Below are 18,790 nucleotides of genomic sequence, written 5' to 3'. Positions count from 1 at the left end.
CTGATAAAGCCTTTAAAATGAAACGTTGGCTTCAGACCAGAATGGACGCTGGCAGGCAGATAAGCTGAGGCTGGCTAAAGCTGCTCAACGTTGGCTGCAGTGTGAAAATGTTACATAAAAACTAACGCAGCACGTCAGTTTCTTGATTTTAATGAATCTGTACATTTGAAAAAAAAACATTGCATTTTAAGTTTGCAGCTTCCAGTAGACGTTTACAGTAAAAGTCGGCATGATGATAAGTTAAATCCACTGCTGGAGGAAGCTGACCGCTGCATTTAAATGAAAAATATACGTTATGTGGATATATCAGTGATATCAGTAATCAGCTTCAGGTGGAAAATACAGGTATATCCTCAAAAAAGTAAGATTGTGCCCAAATTGTTTGTACTTTTAACAAAAACTTTATTTATATATCATATTTTAAAAAACAAAACAAAACATTGCATACAAAGTGTTTTATGGCAGGACAAAGAAAAGAAAAGAAGGAATCTCAGGAAAAATACTGGACATCAAACGGTCAATGTCAGTCCAAACCAGAAGGAGAAAAGTGAAGAAATAGAAATACATGGGGAAAGATTTTCAAAATAAATCAATACACCAGATAATAAATATATATATATATATATATATATATATATATATATATATATATATATATGTATATATATATATATATATATATATATATATAAAGCCATAGTATAAGTACAAAAAAAAATTAAAAAAAATTAAAAAAAAACAGAATAAAAGAAAATAGTGGATAAGACTAAAAAAGTCAGGTCTAGAAGCAATAGTAATAATTTTCATAAATAAATAAAAATAGTAAAGGGTAAAATTGAATAAAATTAACAAATAAAATAAAAAAAATTGATACATCTAGATGGCAAATGAGTAAATAAATGAAGGATTAAAGATAATAAAATGAAGATATAAAATAAATGAAATAAAAATAAATGATGACAAAAACAGATGACAAATGAGTGAATAAATTAAGGATTAAAGGGAATAAAACGAATTAAAAATGAAATAAAAACTTGGTAAAATAGATGGCAAATGAATAAATGAATGAAGGATCAAAGAGAATAAAATGAACAAAAAATAAATTACAACAATATATTATAAAAATAGACAGTGAATGAGTAAATGAATGAAGAATTAAAGAGAATAAAATAAACAAACAAAATAAATAAAATTACGAAATAAATTAGCATCACCTAAAAATAAGCCCACGGAAATGGGGTTTTAAGAAGTGATTTTAAAGAAGATTCTAAACTGAACAGAACAAAGATCAAAATAATAATAACAATAAACCAGGAGGATGAACAGAAGCCAGACATTTTCATAACCTGGATAACCAATATTTGATCTGATCTGTGCTGTATTCAGGTATAAAATCTCAATAAAAATATTATGCATCTCAGAAGTTTTTAGAGAAATGGTATAACTCTTGATATAACTGCAGCTTTATCTACTTGCAGACCTGGTTGTCTCCAGTGAGCTGGAGTGTGTTCCATCAATAAAACGTGAGTCTACCTGCTTGTGCATCCTCCTCCTCATCCTCAGCGCCTCCTCTAAATCCTCCCTCTGATTGCTTTTTTCCCCCTCAGACAGCCGTATGTGCAGTTGTGCACTCTCACATCACGTTCATTAGAGGCCGGCCCACTCCTGCTGTATCAATAAGTGGGCTTGCAGATGCCCTGGAGACAGAGCTTTGCAGAATCACACAGCCTCGGGCGATGACGCTGATTTGACGAGTTCACGTCAAAGTCAGGAGGAGAAACTTTCTCTTTTTTTTACCTCTCTCTTTAAACCCACTTCCAGTCACGCTTTTTGCTTTTTAATCAGAGCTGTGATCTGGGATAACCTGCTGCATGAAATCTATTTTTAAAAAAGAAATAGAAATAGTAGGCAAAATCAAACATTTGCATAAATGAAATGATGTGAACTCGGTGCCACATTGGCGCTCAGTCGGTGAATGGGGGCTTGATTTGCTTGTGTCCTACGTGGGGGGGGGGGGGGGGGGGGGGGGGTGAGGAGGGGGAGGATAGTGAGAGAGAGAGAGAGAGAGAGAGAGAGAGAGAGAGAGAGGCAGGTGGAAAGGGGGAGGGGACTGGGGTGGTCCAGACAGTCGCTCCTTGTGTACCTCACACTCAGCCTCTGCGCATCATTTAAAGGGGGGAGTCCGGCCGTCGCTTTTCTCCGGTTCTACTCTCACCCCCGCCCGGCTGCGTGGCTGACTGCCGCTCGGTGACAAACAGAGCCGCTCTCCTGCACTCCCGACACTTTTATTTTTTTATGTTTTATCCTCCTCCCCTTCTCCAAACCGCCTCGCATCGCCCCGTTTCAATCCATGGAATATATTCCAGGCGCATTTCCTCTCCCCTAACCGAGCCGGAGACCGGAGCGCACGGCGGAAAAAAAAAAAAAAACCCGAAGCCATCCGTGATTCATGGACGCATCACCATGAGGAGACTCCAACTACCAACAAGGTACACAAGATTGTTTCCTTTACTCCCTTTTTACTCGTTTGGCTCACCAGATCGCACCGCTTTGTTGCTGTGTAGTTGGTGTTTCTGGGGACTTGCGGCTGGGTGGGATGCGTTTGTTGCTATATTGTCTTATTATCGCAGCGCTGGTCTGGTGGAAGGATGTCTGCATAGCTGGGAGAAGGGGGGGAAAAACTCGCTGCAGTCAGTGGGCCTGTTTAATTCAAAATGTCTCTGAGAAGAAATGCTCTGATGCTGTCTATAAACATGTGTGTTGCTGTTGCTTCAGTATTCTGCGGGGCTGTGGAGCAGCATCAGCTGTAGTCTCTCAATCCAGACGCAGGGAATGCACACGATCTGCTTCAATTCTGCACATCTGAGGGGTTCTTTTTAAAGTCTCTTAACATTTCTGCTTGCATGTGTTATTCCTCTTGCATGGCTTCTTGACTCACGCCATCAAAGTTCCCAATATCAAGGCCCCCCTCTCAGTCTATCCCAGTGTCATTTAAATACAAAAAAAAATCCTTCCTGGGTCAGATTTCTGTGTGGTTTTTAAATAATTTCTCACTTACGGCACCAGTTCCCCTTGACGTGACATTGGCAGCGAAGCTCGGAAGTATTGTTTACCTCTCAGAGTCGGCTGAGACGCCTTTTTTTTCGCCCTCTTCCCTTCATGAACAAGTGGTACACAGCACAATGCTCAGACTCTCCAATCAGGCCAAACAAGGTCCTTGAATTAGATGCTGGCGTGATAGAAGAGTCGTAGAGCAGGGAGGATGAATGGGATGTGCTGCAGTACTCGAAGTATTCTGCGTGCCTTGTATTGATTTGAACTTTTTTTCCAAAGCCATAAGGAACAAAACCAGAATCCTGTAACGCTTCTTTGCCATATTTGAATACTGTCCGCACGCCGCTGTGGTCTGAGCTCTGAGATTCATGCAGTGGCAGTCAGCTGATTGGATAATACAGCCTCAGAACTTACTTATCTGTATTAATTTTCATATATTTGACTCAAGCACTGGGATAAGAAGCAGGAGATTGAACGATTAAGCCACACCACTCTGGTTTCACCATTCATTTATGAAGCGCTGCACTTGTTCCCTGCATATTTGGCATAAAATTAATCTTCAAGCCTTTCGAAATCAATCGAAATATAGTTTGGTCCTTGAATCAGAAACCACTTATAGGCTGCATTGTGCTCGTAGTTGACTCACTGATGACTCATCCTGTTTTATAAAAATCTGTCACAATATGAGTTGTTCTGCTGTTAATTGCTGTGTTCAAATTACGTTTTATTGTTATGCTCTTCTTCCTCCAGTTTACTTTGCGTCGCTTTAGTTGTAAACATATATCAATTTGGCATTTTAGAGCAGCGCATGATGTTCCTAGTTGGAGAATATTTAGGTGAACAAAAACTAAGCTGATGAGAAAATAAACAAATTAATTTCCAAGAATATAAAGACCAACCATTCTGTGTTTGCAGGGAGGACCTGGCATGGACCGCTGTGTCTAAATGAAGTGGTTCAGCCATGCAATGTTCCTGGAAGGCAGTGATTCTGCTGGCCTTGGCCTCCATTGCCATCCAGTACACGGCCATCCGGACCCTCACCTCCAAGCCTTTCCAGCTGTGCCCACTGCCCAGCCCCCAGAACTGCGGTCTGGGCGGCCAGGAGACGGAGCCTCCATTTGAGCGGGGAACGTCGGGCAGTGGCGGCTGCGATGACTACCCTTACTTTTCCATCAACGCCACGCGGAAAACCCACATTTTGGTCCTGGCCACCACTCGCAGCGGCTCCTCGTTCGTCGGCCAGCTGCTCAACCAGCACCAGGAGGTCTTCTACCTGTTCGAGCCTCTCTACCACGTCCAGACCACGCTGATCCCTCGACTGTCCCACAGCCGCAACGCCGCCGACCGCCGCGTGATGCTGGGCGCCAGTCGGGACCTTCTGAGGAGCCTCTACGGCTGCGACCTCTACTTCCTGGAGAGCTACATCAAACCGACACCCATGAATCACACCACGGACAAACTGTTCCGCCGCGGTGCCAGCCGAGCGTTGTGCCAGCAACCCGTGTGCGATGCCTTCGGTCCCGCTGACGTTAACGTGGAGGAAGGCGACTGCGTCAAGAAATGTGCGAGTCTAAACATGACCCTGGCGACGGAGGCGTGCCGAGAGAAGCGACACGTGGCGATCAAGATCGTCCGGGTGCCGGAGATCGGAGACCTGCGAGCTTTGGTTGAAGACCCGCGGCTGAACATCAAAGTGATTCAACTGGTCAGAGACCCGCGTGGTATCCTGTCCTCACGGATCGAGACCTTCAGGGATACATACCGTCTGTGGCGCATCTGGAGGGCCACGGGGAGGAGGCCCTATAATCTAGACCTGAGTCAGCTCACAGTTGTGTGTGAAGACTTTCTCAGTTCTGTTTCTACCGGTCTCAGCCATCCCTACTGGCTGAAAGGGAAATACATGTTGGTTCGATATGAGGATTTGGCGCGAAATCCGCTTCTTAAGACAAAGGAGATCTATGACTACCTGGGGCTGCCTATGGATAAAAACGTGGAAGACTGGATACACGCAAACACTCGGGGCAGCAATGAGCCTTCAGCAAAACACAAGTTTGGCACAGTGAGGGACTCAGCGGCTAACGCAGAGAGCTGGCGTTTGAAACTGTCTTATGATATGGTGGAATACACACAGACTGTGTGTCAGAAAGTACTTCACCAGCTGGGATACAAGGCTGTGAAATCAGTGGAGGAACTGAAGAACATGTCCCTCTCACTGGTACAGGACAAAACTTTTGTACCGTTTTTGTAACAAAGATAGTTCTCTAATGACTATTTTTGATATATTTATAATTGTTGCCTTATGAGTTCCTTAGTTTGTTTGTTTGTTTTCATTTCTGTCATTTTGTTTCTTGAAAATTTGCACTAAAGATATTTTGAATGCACCAAGGGAACTGTGGATGATCCCCCCAAATGTTACAGAACAGCACATTTTAAACACAAAGTAATCGAACAAGCTAGTTTACAAATGTCTCATCAGTTACTTTTTACGTGAATAGGACAAAAATTTAAGGCACTGTCTTCATTATTTTCCTGTGTGTAAGATGTTGTCTCGACAGAAGTAAAATGTTGCCCTGGGAATACGGGAGTTGGGAGGGTTTCTGAAAAGCAGACATGATTTTTTTTGTTTGTTTTTTAGACCTGTGATGGCAAAATTTGACTGTACAAGCCCTACTGTGCAATAAATAGTGAATGTCGCAGTCAACCTTTACCGCTATGGCATTTTATCCATGTGGGAAGAGAGGAGATACTTCTGACAGATGCCACGCTTGCAAAGGATAATTGCAGACAATTAATAGGCTCTCAAGTTAAAGGGACAGAATCCCATCGGAGGTCACGAGTGTTTCATCAGAGGATTTACAACCATCTGTGGTAGACAAACGCACTAATGAGAGGTAATGCTGAAATCTTCATTATTTTTACAAGATGATTTAAAAGAAAATGGATGTAGATGCAATGTAGGTTCTAAACTGAGCAGACACTGAAGCATTCTGATGAAGAACCGTTGTTTAATTTATCACTTTATTTATGTTTTCATTTGTAGAGTCCATTTATTCTCAATTGTTCAAGGTGTGGAATTTACACGGCCTGTTCTGTCTTCAATTAAAATGTTTATGACACTGTTGTCCGTTGGTAGTGTTAAGTTAAAAAAAGCAAAGGTTTTCCTCAGAAACGAAAATGTTTCCGAGCAAAAAGACTCAGTATAGCACGGCTCTCTGGACCGAACATGTTGCATCTGTGTTTATCTGGAAGATGAAAGATTCATAACTGAAAGGAAGCTACATCTTTGAAGAACAGGTTGCACTGCACATTACAATTTTTTACAGGATTTGTGCACAGCTTGTACTGTACAGTGCAGCCATATTTACAAAGTCTATCTACATTAGATCACATACAAAGAGCATTACAGTAATGGCTGCCCATAATCTGGGACAAAACCTTTTATTATATGTTTATAAATATGTATGTTAGCAGCTGATGGACAGTTTCAACCAGGCAATGCTAAGAGTAGAAGACACAGCACATTAAAATAACACTGAACACTGGACATATTTATGCGATTTATTTTTATTTTTCTCCAAAGAGAAACAAATGTTTCCCAAATTCAAACACAAAACACAGCAGTTGGCACTGTTATTCCATGTAAATTAACAATACAATAAGCCATTTGACACTATTTGTGGAGTTTCTGATCATTATTGCTGTAAAAAACAAGCACGGATTCGATGCCACCAACTGGCACAAACTTTTATTGTGGTAAACATCCCCTGTGCATTTCAAGCCGTGTTTACCAGCTTATGCGGCGGTTAGTTGGGCAAACTGTCTTCCCAGTTAGTGTGCAGAATAGAGTGATCATTTCATGCTGCGTGCCGCCTTTCCTTAAATCTCCTTCTGTTACTGTAGCAGCTTAAAGGGAATGTTGTTTTGGACCGCGTGGCTCGAGAAAACTGTCAGCAGTGCACCTATAAAATGTAAAGTAAACACCTTCCGCAGCGATATTGGTAAACATGGTGAACCCAGTATGATGAACGTGTTGGATTTAAAAGTTGGCACATACACAAAAACAAAGCAGACAGCGAGAGCAGAATTAGTTATTGCTGCTGCTTTATTACGAAAAAATGTCACTTTAAAGGAATAAAAACACTAATAACTGCACTCTGTGTGACTACAGGCTAAATCATATATATTTTTCATGGGTTTAAGATCCTCTGTCATCCCCTAAGACTTTGAGGTTTTATGTTTAATTCTGCAAAGCCCGAACCACACTGTACATCTAATAACTATGCAGGTATACCTTGAGTAGAGATCAAAGTGCTGTCAATCAGACAAAAATGTAAAGCATTTTTTGGAGGGAATTTATGAATATAGCATCTCACAAAGCAGATTTTTTTTGCTTTCCATGATGCATAACTGTGTGGTTGACATGCTCATTTATTTGCATGCCACTTGTTTACCCATAAGATATAAACCCTGTGAATGGAGCATCACACACCCGGGCTCATCAGTATTGGTGACCGGATGTCCATTGAGATGCAGAGCACAAACCTTTGATCCTCCTCTGTGCCGAGACTGGAGGCAATCTCTCTCTCTCTCTCTCTCTCTCTCTCTCTCTCTCTCTCTCTCTCTCTCTCTCTCTCCTGCCTGTGCTTCCTCCATCATCCACCTCTTTCTTTCTTACAGAGATCTCAGGGGATTGTTCTTTTGCTGCACTGCTCACTCTCTGTTTTTCACTTTACCTCTGAATCTTCTGGATGTGCTTGGCATATTTTTAATTTAAAAACTTTTCTTTAAAAAAAAAAAGTAGGAATGAATGCAAAGCTGTGTGATTTCTTCGAGCAATTAAAGGATTAGTTTGACTTTTTTGGGCAATACGCCTTCTGTCAGAGAGAAGACCGATATCGTTCCAATGTCTTCACATTAAATATGAAGCTGCAGCTAGCAGATGGTGAGCTTAGCTCTGCTGGAAGTGGAAACAGGTAGTCTAGGGCTGTGTCACGATAACAAAATCCCCCATGCAGTACTTTTAAAACAAGTTTTTTGAGTAAATCTTTGCTTTTTTTTTTTTTTTACCAATATTCAGTAATCATGCTGCCACTACTGTGCAGAAACAATCCTCTAATCCACGGGTGTCAAACTCATTTTAGTTCAGGGGCCACATTTAGCCCAGTTTCATGTAAAGTGGACTGGACCAGTAAAATCAGAGCATAATAATGACAACTCCAAATTTTTCATTTGTTTATTGCAAAAAAGTAAATACTGAAAATGTTCACGTTCAAGGAATTATCTTTTTACAAAACATTATGAACTATCTGAAAGCAAAAGAGACAGAAAATTAGACAGAAAGTTAGAAAGCAACCCAAAAAATCGACAAATGACACAAAACAAGATGCAAAGCGACAATAACGATACGCAAAACAATAAAGAAAGCAAAACACACAATAACAAAAGTAAGACAAAAAACATAAGCGAGACAAAAAAGAAGCAGAAAACGGCAAAAGCATGAGACAAACGACAAATGTCAGACAAAAAGAAGCAAAAAAACAACAAAAACAGGACAAAATATTACAAAAATGAGACAAACTGACAAAAACAATACACAAAATGGCAAAAGCGAGAAAACAAAGTGAAAATAATTGAGACAAACGACACGAAACAAAAAAGAGACAAAAAATTGGCCAAAAAGTTACAAAGCGACAAAAAGACACAAAATGCAAAAAACGAAACAAAAATGAGAAACAAAATGACAAAAACATGAGAAAAACGCCAAAAGTCAGACAATAAAACAACAAAATTAAGACAAAATGTTACAAACACGAGACACAAAATGACAAAAGAACAATGAGCAATCTAGTAATTTTCTTTAAGATGAAAACAACTTGTCAGGGTCTAGAAATTGTTTGAAATTTATAGTTTCACAAATTTACAATTTGGAGGTGATGTCTTCTCTGTAGTTCTTACACTTTACAAAATCATTTCGCAGTCTGGATTGGACCCTCTGGAGGGCCTGTGGGCCGCATGTTTCACACCGATGCTCTAATCCCACGTTGTGTGCCAGAAAGTGAGCAATTTCTTCAAAATTTAACATAAAATCAAATGGAGGCCGATCATAGAACACTTCGGAAGCTTAGATCAGTCTTTAACAAGTCCACAGTGCCAGTTCAACTACTTTACTGGCCTATAATGGATCCAGGGAAAGCAACCAGCAAGGCCGGCCTCTGGAAAGCGTAGCTGGACTGTATTTTTGCCGTGTCATTTATATCTCATTTACTTACCGTAAAACAAAGGACGCTAACATCATCGGACAGGTCGTCAATAACCTCGCAGCTGAGCGGTATCTATCCGGACGTGCACATGTCTGAACTGGAGCTCTCAATTAAACTCTACTCTCCTCCTTGTTTCTAACGGCAGACTGTGACAGTTTGTCAGGAACGCTGCTCTTCCACCACACGTCTGACCCCCGCACACAGTCTGCAGCCTGCTTCCCATGTGTCGGTGTGTCGCTGAGCCCCTCGTCTTGTTTATTGTGTCCCAGGGCTGAACATATGGTTCACAAGCCCCTGGAAGAAGTCACAGAAAATCCCTCTCTCTCTCTCTCTCTGCCAGTCTCCCTCTCTGCCCCTCATAATGTGACCTTAATAATCTGACCCGGTGTGACTGCATGACGGAGCAGATGAGACACGTTTGCCTCTTCTTTTGCAGTGCTGACAGAAGAAGAACATCTCCTGGTAGCCACTTGCTAGTGAGCTGAAAGAGAATGTTGTTGAAGAAGGAATAAAAGTGACATTTCCAACAAAAAGAAAGGTGAAAATCTGCTGCTCGCACATCTTGCTTTTGTCTTTGTGAGTGTGTTTTAGCAGGATGTAGTCTTGTTATGATGTGTTGAAAGCCCACTGGATTGAACAAATCATGTGAACTGCAGCGCTTAAGCATGTGCCACTGTTGCTGACGTGAACGGCGGCTTTGCATTTCCATGTACAGAAACGAACGAGTCATCCGCGACCCCTCGACACGTCACCTCTGTGAATGATGTTTCATGCCGTTCCCAGCTCCATCTGAGCAGCCTCGGTGATTCAATCAGTTGTTGCTCAGGTGACTGCTCCATTTTTTTATTTTTTTATCCAGCACTGAGCTCAGCGGTGCAATCAAAACGATTCATGTGAAAATCATGTGATATTCTTATTCAACTGTTTTGGCACAGGTTGTCCAAGTTGTTTTTTTTTTCTTTTGATTGCTGCTGGAAAGGAAGCAGGAGTTTTGGCGAGCTGGGCTTTGCCAGAAGTGGTACGACGAGAGGCTTAATTGAAGCTGTCAGCAGGGCAGCATAACGGAGGCGTAGCAACCGGGTCACTGTGTAGTTAGAGATTCAGTGTTAGGTTTAATAGGCAGAGCAGCTTAAAGAAATTAAATATTATCTGCAATTTGGAACCTGTATCCCTCTGAGTATTGAAGTTTTGTAGGGCTGTGACTTTAACGCATTAATTATGATTGATAAATTACAGAAAATACACTTCCCTAATTTCTGGCACACTGGAAACACTGATGAACACTCCAGCCCAGTAGGTGGCGGTAATGAACCGAAAGTCTGTTTCCCAGCTGCGAAGAAGATGCGCAGGATGCAATGAGTGAATCAGCGCAGAAACGTCGAACCAACATGGTGGCTCAGTCACAAACTTTCTCTTTTTGTCCACAAGCTGTTCAGCAACAAGTATTTCTGAAAGCATTTGAAGCGAGAAATAAGCTGCTGAATCTGTGCTCGTTTCAGTTCAATGACAGCCAGTTTAGACGTTTAACAAAAATTTAGCGATGCGGCAGACCTCCGCTTCCTACACTGCAATTGCATAAAAGAAACTACTTTATGCAAATGAGCTCTGGGGTGATGCTCCATACCTTAACTATGACAGTCCTGGTACCAGCAAACAGTGCAGCCATCCCACAATAGACCACTTTTCAAGACATTAAAAGTACTTATAAAAAGTCTGAAAATGTTGAGTATAATCGCTGTCATTGCACGTTGAGTTTACAGTAATCCCTGAATGTAGCAGACAGATGAAAAGTGCAGATAAAAATAAATGAAACATAAACATTTTTGATGTTTAAATTCACGTATACGCCTATTCATCAATTCAGTCGTCAACCGAAATTTATTTCAATTGAAAAGCTTTCCTTATTGTGTCAAATGTTGCTAGAAGAAAAAAATGTCAATAACCGCGATTAATTAATTACAAAGTCTCTAATTAATTAGATAATTTTTTCAAATCGTGTCCCCAAAGTAAAATTTTGACACTGCGTTGATTAAACTCCCATTTTGAAGTCATATTTATAGCTCATTTTAGCACACAAAGTCATCTGGCATCTGCCAGCGAGTGTTTTGTTGGGGGATGAACTGGATGTTGCACGAAGCATGAGACACTTCAAAGCCTGAAAATGCTATGAAATATCACAACTTGTCATATGATCATTGAATAAATTGCTTTTCATGCTTACCTATTTTTATTTTCATACTTAAGATTTAACGTATGAAAGCGTCAAATCTTCCGGCATGTATGAACTTATTTCGAAATGGAAAGAAAAAGCTGGCAAATATTAGCAGGTCCCTTGAATGCAAGGAGCTGCAGCTGCAACTGGCGAGCATAGGCTGCTCTCTCTCTGCTCTCGCATTCACACTGAGGAGCCATTGATAGCTAATTCCCCCGTGGAAATGTGGTTATAGGTGAGTGAGAGTGTGTGTGTGTCGGTGTGTATACTCGCTCGCGGCCTCGGTCAGGCCGGTCAGTGCAGCTTACGTCACTGTGGTCAGCTGTGGCTCTCGCGCTGCTCAAATTCTCCCTTCGGCTGGCCTGAAAAACTGAAATAAGACGCTCACAAGACACACACTCGTGCACAAGCAAACAAGCACGAGACTCTGGGGGCACTGGGAATAGAAAGAAACATGGAAATAGCTCAATTTTGACACCGTGTGACATTTTTATTCGCATATATACAGTAAAAGTTGCAAATGCGTGCCGCTGGAAACTTCATGCGCAAAGCAACGGAACCTGGGCAGAGAGCTGCGAGGCATAAATCCTGATCAAACTCTCGACTACCAAAAGTACGTTTGTTTTCTCAAGACTTTGCAGTTGTAAATCAGAGCTCTTTGTGATGAAGCGGTGAATCAAGGCTGCGGTACAGACCTGTAAAATACGATTTCATGTAAAATCCCAGTCATGAGGGGTCTCCCATGTGACCTTTTGTGCAAAATGCATTTCTTTTTTTCCAATCTACATATGGAGCAAGAGAGCATTTTCTCATAAATCCTGGCTGCGATAAGCAGCGGCTGCGGCGCGTTATCTGCAGAGTTGTGCAGCCTGCCGCGCATAGATTTTAGCCTTGGCTTTGCATCACAGCTTTCACCAGACATGTTTGTCAATTTCTCTCAAAAAGCGAAAATCCCCCGACGTGTAGAATTCCGACTTGCAACATATGTTCTTTTCCACCCTGTCAGCTCTGGAGAATAGACTGGCACGAGTACTGTCCTTTGTGTGTGTTTTATTTGCATTCAATATCGGCTATAAATAGGGCTTTTGTATTAGACTGATATTTTATTCAACATACCGGCATCCTCTGTGGGGCCTTGAGGCTGTTCCAAAAGACAACTCTCTATATAAAACTCTAATTCTAACATCACAGATTCATCTTGTAAGAGCTTTATCAGCCTGCAATGCCATATCATGAAAAAATAATAGATTTGATATCTTTAGGACTGTTTTTCTCTCCTTGCTTTTATGCGATTTTGATCTGCAACATTAAAAAGAAAATTTCCAGGTATAAAAATACTAGATTGGAATCCATAGAGACACTAATCACACTAAAATATGTCAACACTGCTATTGTCGGTTGGCATAAAATTGTTTCATGAAGACCTTAACCGGTTTCCCATTTAACATCCAGCTTACTTATTTCAGATTTACTGCCTTCTTTCCTCGACACCGCTGCCGTCTAAGATCTCTGAGGCCACGTGAAACGGTGTAAAAGATTAATATCTCTGCAACGATAACATGATTCTGTTGAGAACGGTATCATGTTTTCTTCCCACAACTCAGATTTACCTACTCCAGAGAGCTCCTAAACACACGTTCTCGTCCGTTAATTTTAGGGCCTCCCATTAATTTGCTCTCATGGCGGAATCTGCAGCGTAGACGAAATGTCTCTTAAAGAGCTGAATGCAAAAAAAAGACAAAGCAATTTTCACAATGGATGTTATTACATGCAAGGCTTGAAGAGGTTATGTGTTACTGCATGATTCACTGTGTACCACAGATATAGGTAAAACACTGTGTAAAGTGGTGGTGTCTTTCTATTGATTTCATTTGCTTTTATGCTTGGATTTAGTTGCAAACAGTCAGAAGCACCAAAAAAAAGCTATAAGTCATGGAAAACAGTTGTATATCAGTGCAATGCGATCAAAAATGAGCATTAGGAGTGATTATTTATCTGCAGCCCATGTCAGGAGGAAAACATCACACCTAAGACTTTGGCCGTAGCTAAGAGAAATTCAATTTGAGACTAAATTTCATTGGTTTGTGCATTATTTCTGCCAGATATGATAACTGTCAGGACTATGCATTCACTAGTAGTCCTGGTCAGGATCACAGTAAACATGCAGGAGAACATCCATCCAAGTCCAAAATGAGTCTAAAACAAGTTTTTTTCCAAAATTTGTCCAAAATGACTCAAAATGTTAACCTGGCAATAGCCAGATTAATAATTGTGTAGTACTTGATAGTACTCCACAATATCAATCTGGGACCGCTCCATGTAAATCCGTTCGGAGGAAAGAGGCACGGATTGGACAATGCAACAGTATGTCCCGCCTCTGACAGGTTTGTTTTTAGCCAATCGCGGGATCTTCACAACGAGCGGAGCCAATTGGTAGATTAAACTCTTACCAAAACCCGTAGGTAAAAAAGCACAAACATCTTTACCATCCAGAAATGCGCAAAGCGCCTCTCGTTGTTCTTCCTTCAAAGAAGCGATAGGAGATTCAGCTAAAACTGACTTAATAGCAGCATCTACACGATCGTTGTCCTCTGTTGCCATGTTTGTTTTGATCTACTGGTGCTTGGTGTCGTCGTCACACCCGGATATCCCGCCCCACACACGAATACTGCTGCGTGATTGGCCCGTGCCAACTTGGTGCTGTACGAAAAGTGAAGGCGGGAACGGAGCAAGATGGTTTCTTGAGAGATTTGTGAACTCACAAATATCACGAGAAATCAACTTGCTGGCAAGGTTATCAAAATGCGTCCCAGTAACTTAACCATGCATTCACTATATGACTATGCATTCACTTTGGTAGTCCTGGCTATTAGAGACACAAAACAACTACATTCAGATGCAAAATGACCCCAAAAAGATGCAAAATGTTCACAAAGAGTCACAAAATGACTACAAACCGACTATAAAGAGACACAAACAGACAAGAAGAGACACAAAACGCCTCAGCGCTTCACTGTCAGGACTATGCATCTGCTATGGTTGTCCTGGCTAGTAGAGTCACAAAACAGTGGAATGCACAATGACCAAAAAACACACGAAAAATAACGCAGAGCCACAAAATGACCACAAATCGCCTATAAAGAGACACAAACACCTTTGTGCTTCACTGTCAGGATGCAAACAAAAGAAAAATCAAGTTATAAACCCAAAAGCTGCATTTTTAGCCATATTATTCTGAAAAGGCAAAGAAAAGGTCTTGTTTTCTGCCACTTGTATTGCTTACAAAATCAGAGTTTTGGAAAATTCCTCGATATTAGCCAAAACTTGAGTCTATTTTTTGGTTTTAGTACTGACAGAAATGATGATCAGGCTCTCTTTTTAGGATTAGGAAATGCACATTTAAATCTGTTGTAAAGAAGCCGAATGGCAAAGTCTAAATTCTACTGTACCACAGCTTTGTGCTTTCCCAATTCGACTGCAATTTATCCAAAAATGCAGAGAGACTAATTTGATTGTTACTCAAAAAAGATCCAGCCCCAGAAGTAGAGCTCTGAACCAAGTAGCTGCACCCTGAGAATAGAACTTATAGCTGAAGAAGAGTGGGCTGAAGATGAGGTCATTCATGCTAGAAAACCTCTTATACTTTAATTGCATTACCAGCAGCTCGTACTGCAGACTTCTTCTTTACAAGGTCCTTAGATTCATGTTATTTGCACTTTATTTGCAGCTTCCACTTACCCTGAAAGAGGCCACATGCTCAGTGACGCCATGCTTCAGATATTTTAGTCATATACAGAACATTTCTAGATCCAATTTACCACTGAAGCACCACCCAAGAAGAAACTGGTGTCCTCGTGCAGTAGGCGCAGAATGTATGTAAGACAAAAAGGAGCCGAATATAATAAATCTCCAGAGGAAACAACACATATGTTAAACATATGTCCCTCTGGTCCTCGGATATCCGCTGGATGATGTAGGAAATGGTTCAATAACACCGGACGACGAGTCCGACAGAAAACTGCCTCAATGCTACATATGACCTTTTATATTAAATGTCAGTACTTTCTACCACAGCCTCATTTATAATCTATAGAGCTGCTGAATTATGTCTAACCAGTGCAGAAGCTTTAAGATAGCCTATCTGAAGAGACCATCAAAGCAGCTCCCTGTACCTTTAATGTGGTCGGAGCTGCAGGGGCAACACAAATCCTCGTAACTAGAGACTCCTCACTGCTGCTCTGCTCCCAAGATGATGCCAGCAAAACCTTGGTTTGCGATGTTTTCTCCAGCTTAAATCGAGTCCAGTATTGTCAATTCTTTATTTATGCGCTTTGAGTGTGTTAAACAGAAAACAAATCCATTTCCACTCTTTCGTCTTGTAGCAACTAAAACATTTTGCAAACCTTTATACAGTAAATAGCTGAATCTTTTAAGATTATGATTGAACACGATGATGCTCTCAGAAGGATCCTTCTGTATTTTAATGACTCCCACTGGTATTTCCCACACAAACTGAGCTTGTACAACTTGGGGTAGCTGTGGCTCAGGTGCTAGAGTGGGTTGTCTACCAATTACAAGGTTTGAAGTTAAAGCGAAATGTGTCCATGTACTAAAATGTTAAGGTGTTCTATCCAGCTCATTTCCTAACCTTAGCACTTACTTTTAGACGAGAGGTGTCGCTATAAAGAAACATATCATGGCATCCAAATTTATCTATTAAAGCAAATCTCAGAGCTTGTTTAGGGGGGGAAATCCATTTGTTGCAGATGTTATCTTTGTATGTCAAGTATACGATTGGTGGAATAACCTCATAGTCTCAAGCATTGAAAGTATTGTTGTTTTTCTTCCTTTTTCAAAGAAAGTACTGTGCAGAACGTTGAACTTGTTTCTGATGGGCATTTAGGTGTGGACCATTTGCCATTTGTGAAGTTTTAGTACGATGCTTGTTCTGTGGATACTTCATATTACAGGTTTGTAAACAACATCTGCAATTTAGTACAATTTAGGTAGGATTCAGTAACATCTAGCAGTGAAATTGCAGTGTAGGAAAGCCTATACTTGCAGGAAAAATCACCAAAAAAACCCTCCCTCGAGTCAGTGTTTGGTCAATTCTGGGTTGCTGTAGAAAGATCCCTGTTTCAAAGCATTCTTGTACAGAATGCTGAACTCAGAGTTCCTTCTGACGACCATTTAAGTGTGGACCACATGGCATTTGTGAACTTTTAGTATGATGTTTGTTCTGTGGATATTGTACATTACAGGTTGCAAAGAACTTATAAAGGTGCAGTATGTGGACTTATCGGACAGTAAGATTTCAGACTGCAACCATCTGAATAGCTTTCGCCTCACTGTCCACTTCCAATTATATAGGAAAATCTTATCCTGGCAGTTAATAATGCACAAAATTCTCTCTAGAGCCGGTGTTTGGTTCATTTTGGACTGCTGCAGAAAGACGGCAGTGCAACATGGCCATCTCCCTAGAAGCGCCATCCTTCGAAGCATTTTTGTGCAGGATGCTAGACTCCAAGTTCCTTCCAACGGCCATATAAATGTGGACCAATTAACCTTTGTAAAGCTGCAGTATGATATTTGTCCTATGGATATTTCATACTATAGGTTGCAAAGAACCTCGCAGCTTCTGCAGTTTAGGAAATAAAGATGCCGTATGTAGGTCTTGTCAAGCAGTGAGAGTGCAGATTGCAACCATCTCAAGATTTCAGTGCAACATGGCAGGCAAATGCATCGAAGCATTCTTGCACAGGATGTTGAACCCCAAGTTCCTTCCTATGGCCATATAAGTGTGGACCAATTAACCTTTGTAAAGTTGAAGCAGGATGTTTGCTCTGTGAGTATATTAATCTACAGGAAGTAAAGAACTTTGCAACTTCTGCAAATTAAGACTTACAAGTGCAGCATGTAGGTCTTAGTGGCTCTGAACAGTGAGATGACAGGCTGCTACCATCTGAATAGCTTTTGCATCATTTTTCACTTCCAAGCACGTAGGAGATCCTTATGCTGGCAGCTAAATAGACAAAAAAAAACAAACAAACAAAAACAAAGCAACCTCTCTACAGCCAGTGTTTGGTTCATTTTGGGCTGCTGCAGAAAGATGGCAGTGCAACATGGCAAACTTTCTGAAAGCTCCCTGCTTTGAAGCATTGTACAGGATGCTGAATCCAAAGTTCTTTCCAATGGCTATAAATGTGTGGACCATTTATCATTTGTGATGTTTGCTCTGTGGGCATTTCATATTATATGTTGCAGAGAACGTTGCAGCTTCTGCAATTTAGGAAGAAAAGGTCCCACATGTAGGACTCAGTAACTTTCATTTGATTCTCCACTTCCAACTATATAACAGAATTTATGTTAGCAAAAAAGCATGAAAGACCTTCTCCAGAGCCAGTGTTTGCCATTATGATCAAGTGCAGACAGATTTTAGTGCAACATGGCCGACTCCCTGGAAGATCCCTTCTTCAGACCATTCTTGTGCAGGATGCTGAACCCAAAGTTCCCTCCAACGACTGTAAAAGCATGGACCAATTAACCTTTGTAAAGTTACAGCAGTATGTTAGGTAAGAAAGAACTTTCTAACTTGTGCAAATTAAGACTTAAAGGCGTGGCATGGTGTACTTAGTGGCACTGAACAGTCACAATATAGACTGCAGTCATCTGAAGAGCTTTTGCCTCACTCTTCACTTCCAAGCGTGTAACAGAACATATGTTAGCAGCTAAAAATACAAAAAAGATATATTGTGGGCTGCTGCAGAAAGATGGCAGTGCAACATGGCTGACTCCGTGGAGGCTTCCTGCTTTCTCTGCAGACATAGCGCTAATGCTAAGGTAAGAAGCAACAAAACAGCTATTTCCAATTGATTATGCACTATTCAAAACACAATTCTAGAGGTTATATTCTAAATTGTGATCACTAGACCTTTAAACCTGCAATAATTGATTTTTTGGCCACTTGGGGTCAGCAATAAACAAGCTGTAAATGAGACAGTGACATATTATTGCCTTACACGTTGATATAGCGAATGTGTGTCCGGTTTACACATCCAGCAGATAAAGAGGGATATTATCATTCATTTGGAGTCCTGTTTGTCTCCACTTGATAAATCTAAGTCCAATATTTACTCTCCTTCTATCTCCACTTATCCCCACTACCTCCACTCTGCTGTGTTTATTAGCTAGTCACTAACTCGACTTCGCAACATAGTCAGATTTTAAAGCAGGAAATTCAACAGTTGGCTGATATTTTTCTTTG

General features: G+C 40.9%; 1 protein-coding gene across 1 annotated transcript; it reads left to right on the top strand.

Moving 5' to 3' along the window:
* Positions 1-2,121: 2,121 nt before the first annotated feature.
* Positions 2,122-6,175, top strand: chst1 (carbohydrate (keratan sulfate Gal-6) sulfotransferase 1). Its single transcript, XM_022208479.2, has 2 exons — positions 2,122-2,489; positions 3,970-6,175. The coding sequence occupies exon 2, from the start codon at positions 4,016-4,018 to the stop codon at positions 5,300-5,302; it is 1,287 nt and encodes a 428-aa protein (XP_022064171.1). The 5' UTR covers positions 2,122-2,489; positions 3,970-4,015; the 3' UTR covers positions 5,303-6,175.
* Positions 6,176-18,790: the final 12,615 nt, after the last annotated feature.

This window comes from Acanthochromis polyacanthus, chromosome 2 (assembly GCF_021347895.1).
Source record: "Acanthochromis polyacanthus isolate Apoly-LR-REF ecotype Palm Island chromosome 2, KAUST_Apoly_ChrSc, whole genome shotgun sequence".
Classification (NCBI taxonomy): domain Eukaryota; kingdom Metazoa; phylum Chordata; class Actinopteri; family Pomacentridae; genus Acanthochromis; species Acanthochromis polyacanthus.
This window is presented reverse-complemented; position numbering and strand designations above follow the sequence as displayed.